General features: G+C 38.5%; 1 protein-coding gene across 1 annotated transcript in view; it reads right to left on the reverse strand.

The window, feature by feature from the left end:
- Positions 1-12,066, reverse strand: part of PTEN (phosphatase and tensin homolog) — a 72,230-nt gene that overhangs the window by 49,011 nt on the left and 11,153 nt on the right. Inside the window, exon 2 of the mRNA XM_077350374.1 lies at positions 1,566-1,650. Within this exon, the coding sequence (XP_077206489.1) occupies positions 1,566-1,650 (85 nt within the window). The remainder of the gene's footprint in view (positions 1-1,565; positions 1,651-12,066) is intronic.

Here is a 12,066-nt window from a genome sequence, read left to right on the forward strand (position 1 = left end):
AAATGATACTGAAGGAAGGGTGTTTATGGCTTTCTATCTATAAACTGCCCCTCAATGAGAGGAGGAGTCTGACCGCTAACACTGTGGCACCATCACAGATCTTCTCAGTTGCTGAAAGAAGACAGCTGCAATTGCACAGTGGCACTACAAAGGAGTACTGAGTTAGCTGTGAAGGAGATCCAAGAAAGGAAGATGGGATTGCCAAGTTTAGAAGACCATTTGAAAAGCTGATCTAGAGAGCAAAAATAGTACGTTATAAATTACAGCTAACAACCTTGTTGGCAGTTTTGCAAAGTTAATGATAGTGTATCCCTGGAAAGGATCTTAATTCTTCACATTAGGAGTTGAGGATGAATAAGGAGGGTTAAAATGACTGATCTTGTGCTGCTTGCATAAATATAGTAGACTTTTGGATGAATTTCTGCACAAAAATAAGTTATTTCCAGATCAGGTTCACTACAGTTTACCCTACGTAAAGTACCATTGCAATACTTTACCCTTAGCAAAAGTAACCTCAAATTTTGATGGCTAACATAAATACAAACTTGACAGAAACCTCTGTAAGACATTCATAGTTGATGCAATATTTTAGTCATAGTTATCACAAAGCTGTCCATAAAATAATTTACATCTTTAATGTGGATGGTATACATGGCTTGTTAATGTGGATAAGTACATGTACGTAATTCAGATATTCTGTACTAGGATCTTTACTGGACAGACATAGGGCAGACATCAGTAAAATGAAAATACACTGAAATATTAATGTAATATTGCCACTCGCTAGATTACTGCCCCACTACTTCTGTTTCCATATGGAAAAGCATGACTATCAAATTACTGTACCCCAGCCAAGACCAAATTGAGACAGGGAAAGAAAAAATATTGCTAGCACATTACCATTTAGCATTTATTTGTGTAAAATGAAAAGCAATTTCTTACATAGATGACCTCTTGAAAAAAAAACAGAGAACCAAACATATTCTGCACACCTTATATCAACACATTCCCCCCCCCCATATATCAGGGGTAGGCAAACTGTGGCCCTCCAGATGTCCATGGACTACAATTTCCATGAGCCCCTGCCAGTAAATGCTGGCAGGGGCTCCTGGGAATTGTAGTCCATGGACATCTGGAGGGCCGCAGTTTGACTACCCCTGCCACACACACACACACACATACTCCCACATGAAGTTCATGCCTGGCTACTGTCATTGAGCAAAATTGAACATTAGTTCAGAAAAGGCAACGAACACTGATCTCATCCAATATGAAAGCAATGAGATATAGGGTTCAGTGAGACAAACTAAGATTTCAGAGATCCAGATTTGAATCTCCACTCTAACATGAATGCTTGCTTATCTGAGGCCGCTCACATGCAGCCTAGCCTATCTCACAGGGATGTAAACCACTTTGGGCCCCCACTGGAGATAAAGTTAGGGCACAGGTAAAGTAAATAAATAACTACCATTTTATATACAAGTTACACAGAACTGAACTGTAGGCCAAGTCATGTAACAGATTAAGTCACTGGAACACAGACAAAAGTGCATGCAAATTCTTACCTCACGACATCATCAATATTGTTTCTGTATACACCTTCAAGTCGCTCTGCAGGAAATCCCATGGCAATTATGTTTGGGTAAATATCTGAACATTCAAATTAAGGAAATATTTAGAACATTTGTAAAGTACTATATACACTGTTAAATGTGCTAGCAAATGCTTAACTATGCAGACTAAAAGATATTTGCCATTTTACAGAAATTTTACAGAACGTTAATGATTTACAGAAACTTTCTGTAATGATTTACAGAAATGATTTACAAAAATTCTGCAAATTTACAGAAATTTTACAGAATGTTAATCATTAACATTCCATGTAAATTAAGAGCAAGTATTACTTTAACAGTTAAGCTGTGATTTCCTAAAATTTGCTAAATTAAAAAGAATAGATTGGAAAAGTAACAGAATTTGAAGTGTATGAATGTACACTGAAAAGAACTATCCACAACTGAATATAATGTTCCAAGCAAAAAAATTGTGTTTTGAAAGTACACTCATTAACAGATACTAAGAAATTATATCTACTAAAACCCCAATCCAGAAAATGATGTGCACAACAGAAGTGTACAAGCGATGATGAAGTCATAGTAAAAAAAAAGCACATATTCTCACTGACATTGAAGGCAAGCTAGATGTACACACTCATCTCCACATTAGTGTGAATGTAGACCAAGTTGAAAATTGTATATTTCCAGGTGTCATAAAAGAATCCATTCATAAAAGCAGGTTTCTGGGTCTACCTTGTTGAATCAAGTGTTAATTGCTACACATCCCAAGATTTGAAGCCATATACTTACAAAAAAAAAACTCTAATACTTGAAGCATAAACAACCAGCACTATTATTTGGGTATGCCATCTCTTCAGAGTCCTGCTCAAGGTAGCATACAATTAAAACACATCACAATATCTTAAACAATTAAAATTACATCATCTATAAGTCAGATTTGACAATTTTACATTTACTGCTTCATTCATTTTAAGACAGCTTGTGCACAAATTGTTCCCAATGGATTGTGCTGAATGTAAATCATACAGGACTAAACTTACATACTTATTAAAGTATTTACCTACACACTCATCCTTCCAATAAAGGAACTGCTCTCTTGCTTCCCACCATCAGACCAAATGCAAAAAACAGATGAAAACAGTAGAAGTAGTAGCTATTATAACCTGCTCACCTCATTAATGCTTGTACTATCATTAAGCCTTGTACTATCATACTTTCTGAAAATTCAGTTGCTGATTTTGCCTATAGAGTTCATGTGAAAATATCAGTTCTACAGTCAATACTGTAACAAAGTCTACCATTTAAGTAAGCTTCCTAATCACTCAACTCACTTCCACTGTGAAATGTGGGTTATTTACCATCTGAAGAAAAGAAATAAATATGACTTCACTTTAAACACCACTTTTCTCATCAGCTGTATTTTGCCACATTTGACAGAGAGATACTGTTTTTAGAAATCTATCACTTTGACAAAACACAGACTTTTGGGGAAAACTGACATATATATAATTAGGAAGTGTAATTATTTTTTTTAAATGCTTGATTATATCAAGTTATTTATGAAATCGCAAATGTACTCAACAATCATATGGTTTGGCCACTGAGGACTCATTATTTTACACAATGGGGGAAAAGTGCCTCTCTATCAACCAATCATTAAATGAATAAATAAATAAAGATTGCCATCTGTGAAATGTAGAGGTTAGCATGTCAGACTAGACTCTGGGACTCAGGTTCAAATCCCCCAAATGCCATTTAAGCTTTCTGAATCATCTTGAGCCACTCTCACTTTCGGTCTGACCTCACTTACAAAGCTGCTATAATGAAAGATCAGATGAGAGCTGAATAAGCTGTTGTTGGTCCCCATATGGAGAAGGACAGGTATTAATGAAGCAAATACTTTGCACATGTGTCTTAGTTCCCATCTGAGACTTGGGGGGGGGGGGGGAATAAAAGTTGGAACCCATGCAAACAAGTTTTGCAGTAAATGTAAGTGACAGAAATTATTTTATACAGTCATAAATCTAATAACTGATATTGTTAATTTTATAACACCTACCACACTATTATTCAATTGCGTATCACTCAATACCCATGTAGGGCAGTGGTCCCCAACCTTTTTATCACCGGGGACCGGTCAATGCTTGACAATTTTACTGAGGCCTGGGGGGGGGGTAGTCTTTTACCGAGAGACATTGTTGCCGCCGCCTGAGCCCCTGCTCTGCTTGCTTTCCCGCCGGTGCCCCTGACTTCCCGCTGCCCGCTGGGGGGCACTGCCAGCAGCAGCTGCGCAGTGCCAGGCCAAGGGGGAGCCCCAGGCATGGCAGCCGCTGGACAGCACCAAAGGTGAGCCAACAGTAGAATGGCAGGGTAGCCCCTGAGTGAGCAGCTAGGGAGATGAGGAGCCACAGCCCGGTACCGACTGATTCACGGACCAGTACTGGTCACTGGACTGGGGGTTGGGGACCATAGTAACTGTGGCCAAATTACTCACATTTAAACAATAAACATATCTTTGAAAATATACAGGAATTATTATTTAATGCTACAGACTTGTATTCACATATATGTCCAACATTATATTATAAAACATTTTCACTTTCATTTTCCAGTTATCTATTGAATTACTACATCTGCTAAAGAAAATCAGACTTCTTTTCTAAGCAAAGATGTAGAACCCATGATCAAGAATCATTACTATAACACATAATCAATTATGAGTTAGTCTATTCCATGTGTGCTAAGGCCATGAAGTGTTAGCGCTGAACCATGCTACCATGAATTCACAGCTACCATGAGTTCAGTGACTTCCAGTTTGACTCTTGAAAGCATGTACCCAGGCCTTCTTTCTCCCCTGGTGACTGGAAGAGCTGCATGAACCCTTGCTCTAGCAGTACATCTTCCTCAACTACCTCTGCAGGAACAATATTTCTCCAAACAGGCTAAGCAAGAACAATGAATCAAGTACCTATACTAGAAAAAATTCTTATTGTTTCTTCAATGAGGTATATATATTCAAGTGTACCAGATATGTAATATTAGTGGCTGGTCACAGACCCAACAACATGTACTTGCCACTAGGGCCTTTTTGCATGTTATACATACAAAAGGTGGCTCCAACCATCCTCTAAAGTAGCGATCCCCAACCTGTGGGCCGCCGACCACATGTGGTTCGTCAACTAAGTGGAGGTGGGCCGCGAAGGATGCTTCCCCCTCCCCCGGCCCTTTACTTCATCCACGATCCGGCAGACGCACATGGGACTATCTCGTTGCAGAGAATCAAGCTCAGGGTTCCCACTGATTTGTCATTGTCATGAGTTAAAATTTCCATGAAAATAAAATGTTCCTTATGTTCATTGTTGTGGAGTGTCTGTATCTTATTTTGAAGGGATGTTTAAACATTACCATAGCGACCAGTGTCAGAGAGCGTTAGGACAGTGGGCCTCAGTAAAATTGTCAAGCGTTTAGTGGTCCCCGGTGATATAAAGGTTGGGGACCACTGCTCTAAAGAACTTTTCTCTACCTTAAATTTCTCTTTTTCCAGTGGGAGAATCACATCTTGGAGAAATACTCCTTAGATCAGAGGAAGGTTCTAAACTTGAGCCGAAAGATAGAGAATAGCTATTTTGATAAAGAAAACAAATAAGCTTTGCTCAATGGAATGGTAAGACGATCCACCTCATTATCATCTCTGTAAGCTGTATATATGAATAAAAGATATTAGAACTTGTCACACTTAAGATCTGCCCTCCTTACAGATTAAAACAGAACAGTTGTGGGACTTAAATATTAACATTTATTATAGCTTGAACTATCATGAATCAGAGCTCACTTTTTCAAATGCTATGAAGACATATATTCCATAATTTTACATGCATACCTTCCTGTACTCATCAGTTCTCCCACTGAACACAGGTTGGGATAATCCTGTGCTCCTGCTTTATGCCAGGTATTCCAGTTCTACAATATGCCAAACTCTTGAATCATTAATATTACCTACATATACCTACATATTTAAAAAAATGTGCATCTAAACAATGGCTACTTTATCTGTAGGTGACCAGGATTTCTTCTGATTTGCATACAGTATTAACAGCTCTTCCAAAACTACTCTTCAGACACAATATCTGCTTTACTGCAGTTCTCTTAAAATGAAAATACTTCTTGCAATCAGATGTTAGTGTGAAGCCCAAATGGTTTCAAATTAAGCTTGTAGATGAGCTAACAGTTTTTCTACCAAAATATGAAAAATAGATGCAAACACAAATGAAAAAGGAAAAACTATAAAGCAGCTATTTCATGTGTAAATTAAAGACACAATAAAAATTCACATAGAACTCATCTGGTCTTCTGTGGTAAAACTGATGTTCTCTGAGGTTGGGGGGAGGAAGGTAAAAAGGCAACTAAATGTACTGGTACATGTACAGCTATAAAAATCAGACAGGCCCAGAGTGTTTTACAATCACACACTATTTCTGGTTGGTTGGTTTTTTAAATTTTATACAAACAGCACATTTCACTGTATGTCATACAATACATTATCTTTCAACATGAAAGCAGGAATGAGGTTCACATCTACATTAAACTACGGTAGAAGCACTTGATTCTTTCCTAATTACTTGTGAAAACTGATGAATTAGATTAACTTAAATAAAAGCAACGTGAATCACGAATTTCAGGCACTGAGGAAAAACATGGAACTGAAAACTGCATTTTAAATCAATTATTTCCTGGACTGCATAAACTAAATGGTTTGCAACTCAAGAAAACTGTTATATAGGAACAATCTAAAATGCCTGACTATGCAGCCCACTCTGCTGTTGCACTGAACATGAATTGATAAAGGAGCAAAATTCAATGCATTAATTACAATGAAATCTGAAAGTATATATTGTTAAGGAGCAAAACAAATAGAATTTTTTTTAAAAATTTTTAATACAACACTGATTCAACATAGGAACTTCTGTGGATATGCAAGACTAGTTCAACATTCCCAAAAGTAAGTAAAATGACCCTCAAGGATATTAAGATTACACATCTGATTTTGCTGGCTTTAAACACTTTCTCATGTTCTCTTTAAGAATGATATCAATTTCATGGAAATGCGAGGTGCAGGATCACACAGCATAAGTCACATAAACTTCATATTCCTATTCTAATAAGTGTACTGATAATTTCCTATACGCTGTGTATTTCATTCTGAAATATAAAAATTCACTACCACAAAGCATTACATGAGCATTAAGTTCTCTTTTCTAAAATGTATTTTTAATATGACCAAACAGATGAGCAGTAGCACATTGTAATGGCAATAGGACACCTACACCAATAAATGCAGTACAAACCATTCTGGTTTCATAAGCACAAAGTGCAGTTCTATCAAACTGCAGACAACTGCAAACACTGGTAGAGTATCAAAATAAAGAATTATACTATAACAGGATTCAACAAATCCCTGGTACCAAGTGACTAAGAAATTTCGTTGTCAAACCTGCATTTGTTTTTTTAAAGCAATAATAATATTTTAGGGTCTCTTGGTGATCCTCAACAGAACTAGTTCTATCATTTCACACCTCACAGTATGCTTTATTCTATATCATAAAAACACATACAAAAACATTGCTTGTTTATGTGTTCAATGCTGATAGATTAACTCATTTCTTAATCAGGTGCTTTCTGCACTGGCCCCAGGACTCACTTAAATGGAACTTTTAAAAGCAGTAGTGACATTCTGAGTAATCTAGAAGAAGTTGGGTTAGGTTTAGAGAAGATGTTTCCTACAGGTAGCATGCAGAGAGTCATCCCCTAGATTCTTTTTATCACCGGGGACCACTCAACGCCTTTTACTGAGGCCTGGTGGGGGGGGGTAGTTTACTCCTCTACTCTCAACCACTGCCCTAACGCTCTCTGATCGCTATGGTAATGTTTAAACATCCCTTCAAAATAAGATACAGACACGCCACAACAATGAAGTGTGTTGTAAAGGGCTGGGGGGGATGAAGTAAAGGGCCGGGGGGGGGGGAGAAGGCGTCCTTCGGGGCCCACCTCCAATTAGTCGAAGAACCACATGTGGTCCACGGCCCACAGGTTGGGGATCGCTACCCTAGAAAACCAACGTAAGGAAAAATACCTAACTGGGAGGGGGGGAGGACTTTAAAAAGCTTTTATTTCACGACACATCTCTCTGCTGATTAGCTGACAACTTTGTTTCTGGTGCTTTTCGTAGTCCATACTTTGTTTCCAAGTAAAACTTACTAACATATGGAAGCAGTTCAAGATATTTTCTCAGAAGTAGATCTCACTAAAGACCCGAGATAAGGTTAGCTTTTTGTTTTAGTAACAACTGGATTTACCACATATTTATGCATTACAAAACTTTTGTCGTAGCTTTAAGGAAGTTAAAAGAAACAGTGACAATTTTAGGATTAGGTTTTGTGATAGAAATAATTAAATTATATGGAAATTCAAATACAAAGGCTGAAAATGAGGCACCTTCAAATTTTGGGGCTGACTCTTAGAGCCAAATGAAATTTTTCAAGGACTGTAAAAAGCATTGTCCTTTAATAGTTGTATTCATTTGCAGTAGCACGCGACCATGGACATGTAAAGACTGCATGGTCAATATTTAAAAGATTTAGAACTAGCCATGAAATTTCCCAATCACTATCATACAGAGATAAATGGGAGCCTGTACCACTGGGTGTCTGTCTGCAGTATCATTTCAGGAGCCAGGTGCCTTAGCAGTGTACTGTGTTGCTATAACACCTCCGCCTTCTGGCTTTATCATTTACTTTATTTTTATACTCAGCTTTTCTTCACTCAAGAGGATCAACTGAATTTTAAGCTCAAAACAGACCATTCAATTAAACATGTAGCCATCATAAAGTTGTATTGTGTCTCCTTGGTACTGAAGACACAACCCCCAGCTGTAATCCTTGTTATTTGTGCTGTGTGCTCCTTTAGACCAGTTTTATGAAAAAAGGCCCCAACCCTTGCAGAACTATGAACTTCATGTCTCCTCTTAAAGAGGAAATGCTGTAGCAATGAAAGGAAATTGTATTCTTATCAGCGGCAGAATAGTGAACAGCCTGCAGAGAAAGGAGCAGGCAAAGAGCTAGCGTAGTACAGTGTCTAAGTATGTCGAGGAACTATCTGGAAGGTCTGGGTATGAATCCCCATTTGTGCCATGGAGCTTCTATAAGTGAACTTGGGTCAGTCACACACTCTCAGCCTAACCTACTTCACAGAACTGCTGTGAGGATAAAATAGAGAAGAGAATGATGCAATTTGCCCTGTGCCCCCACTGGGGAGAAAGGCAGGGCACAAATGAAGTAAATCAATAAATAAATGCTCCCCATATAATCACTTGCAAGCTTGGCTTAAATGATTATATACACCAGGCTTTCCCAAATGGGTGGGAGTTAATTAATATTTTTAAAATTTGTTAAACAATTATTGGGTGATATGCCCACATATGATCATGTCAACTCGCTCTTCCCCCAAAATGGCCGGTGAATGACCTGGAGGGGGTGGGAAGGGGTGAGCATGTACACAGCTATAATTCCCAACTGTATTCTACATGATTGTGCCACTTCTGGGGTTTCTTGAAGATTGACAAATGTTTCAATGGTAAAAAAGCTGAGAAAGGCTGCCACACTCTAAGGGCCAAACTAGACATGGCAGAGACAGACCAATGTGTCACAAGTCACAGTACTATTAATTTCCCAAAAAGCATGTGAGGAGGTGAAGCAGAAGTACAACACAAACAGGTATGAATAAGGAAGAGAAAGGTATGTATTTTCTTTTGTTGTTCTCCCCAGAATCTGTCATGTCAAAGTTACAACCAATTACTTAGCCTCACCAGAACTGCTTTAGGGCAAGAAAGGAGGAAAGGGTGCAGGTTCCCCTTGTACTTGCCAATGATGGACTTTTACCACTCTGCACTTCTTAACAAATCACACAAGTTGGATTTGTCCTGCTGCCACGTCTAACTATGCCTTTTATCAGAAGAGTCTGCTCTAGTAGTCACTTCACTGTGATAATTTTTACTAGTAACATGTCACCTAATCTGTCAAAGAGGAATACAATGCAAACAGTTTCCAGAAATTACCACAATTTCTCCACAATGCAATCAAGGCAATTTTAATAAACAAATCCCTTTGTCTCTTTCTCTACTAGGCTGCCTTTCTATTGACTGATATTCCAACACTGTAATTCACATGGCGTACAGATGCAAATCTGCCTGCAACAAACTTCAAATTTAAAAGATTCAAATTAAGGACATCATTTGTTTATCAAGAACACGGGAAAAGTAACAAAGATTAGACTATTACCACAGCTCACAAAAGATATACAGTACATTTCAATATATCTTCAGGCATATTATGTGCAGGGTGCTATAATGCAAAGAGGTAAAAAGCACTTTTAGAAAATGGAAACAAGCTGCAACTGAAAATTTGCTCGTCACAGTTCCTTTTTGCCTGACCGGTTACTGGCAGTAAACTAGAATACGCTATCCTACTTCCATTCCTCTCTGCTAACATTTAAAAGGGAAATGAAATTGAGCAAAGTGATGGAATGGAACAGCCATGAACATGTCATCAGAAAACCTAAACTCATTTTTCAGGAACAGCAAGTTGACTGAGCAGTTTAAATCTGCAATGATTAATCTCCAGAAAGAAGACACAATGCACACCCTTATACATATTCTCCTTTATTTTCTTGTACTTAACTTGCAAGAAGTCTAGAAACCTCCTTTAAAGATACCTCCATTATATGTTTCCACTATATAGCTTTGGATGCAGCTAAATCTAGCAATTAAAAAGCCCTGTTTTGTTTTTCTAGCTGTGGTCCGGAAGAAGGCATACTAAGCAGGTGCCAGAAACTCATGTTGAAGCTTCATAATAAGCAGATCACAGTACAGATCTTTACAGGGACCAAAAGTCCACACACCAATCACTTAACTTGGGAAGAGGTCACGCCGAACTCAGTAGGACTTAATACTGAGGAAATATGCAGAGGATTGAGCTATCAATGCACAACTGGAACATTTCTCAAACCATGACTATACTCCCAAACCATGACTATACTCCCAGGGGTTCATGGTAGGCAACAGGTAACTGCATCTAATCTTATAGCTGGTGGAGCTCTGTCTTCTTCACTCACTGAAGCAATAGCTCTTAGTCAAACAGCTTATGCACAGTTGTTCTCCTGTAGCAAAATTCATTGTGCAGAAAAATGACGAAGATTGAAGCTGCCAGGAGCTGGCTCAATAACTTCTCAGAACAGAAGCATCGGTGAGATGTGTGCAGTTCATGCCTTATACATATACATCCAGTGACTTGACTTAACTGCTAAGATGCAAAAAAGGGGGCAACTGCTTCTGTGTCTATACAATGGTCTCTGTTGTGAAAGGAGATGGTTGTGCAGTTGAACAAGGAACTTCCATGCAAAAAGCTCTCCTTTTGACTCTCAGGTTCTTTTGTAAACCTTTGTAAATCCAGAAGTAGCTCAGCTACGGGGGAGGTGGTCTTTCTTTCATAATTAATTCACACTGCACATCTTTCAGAACACGATGTTTTGATACTTCACTTGCTCCTCAATTATGCCCACAGCACAAGCCCTAGGCAACAAGTGCTAGCTCAGATTTAGTCAAATTTGGATCCACAAGAATAAGCAAAAGTTTTGGAGTACTTTTCATGGAAAGAACAGGAGAGTCTTTCTTGAACCATCTGGCTAGCCTCTGCTGGAAAACAAGCCCTGGGTCTTATCCAGCAGTGTTGTTCTTGAGAAAAGAAGAGGGAACTGCAGTCTCAGCAAATATACCAGAGAATACTTCGGAGCAGCATTTCTCAAACTCCTTTCTACAGTAGACATCAATGCACTAAGGCATTCATGAAAAGTGATCAACATTGGGATTCTTTGGTTGCTAATGTTTGAAAACCACCATGTCATGCTTTACACTATGACGGGCCAGATTAAATAGTCACTGGAGCACAGTGGTGTCACCAAGTTTTTTCCTGAAAACTTCCCATGTGAGGAGACGAAGAAAACTGAAAGGAACCTATCAACAACATCTCATATATCCATTACCCTCTGATGAAAACAGCTTCATTCGTCTAACTTTGGCACTGTTTTAGTTATTACCAGTATTACATATATACATACAAAGCTTCACTACAAGCATGTAGAATGCTCAAATTTTCTCTCTGCTGTAGTTTCATCATCAAAACACAAGGTCTGTTGGATTTAACATAGCATTATCAAAGATGGAAGGATTTATGCCCATGGTGCACAACTATCTCCCCATCTCTACCGCAACCCCAAAAGTCCCTTGACATGCTGTTCTGGAGTATTCCCCAATCCTTAGGAGAAGCTTTCAGAAACCATTTTGTGCTGCAGTGGGGGGCAGAAAAGTCATGTGCCTTATGTAGAAATATTTCATGGTATCCAAACAAAGAAACCAAAAGACCTTTGTCAAAGAACAGTAGAT

This window comes from Paroedura picta, chromosome 8, assembly GCF_049243985.1.
Source record: "Paroedura picta isolate Pp20150507F chromosome 8, Ppicta_v3.0, whole genome shotgun sequence".
In the NCBI taxonomy this organism is placed as follows: domain Eukaryota; kingdom Metazoa; phylum Chordata; class Lepidosauria; order Squamata; family Gekkonidae; genus Paroedura; species Paroedura picta.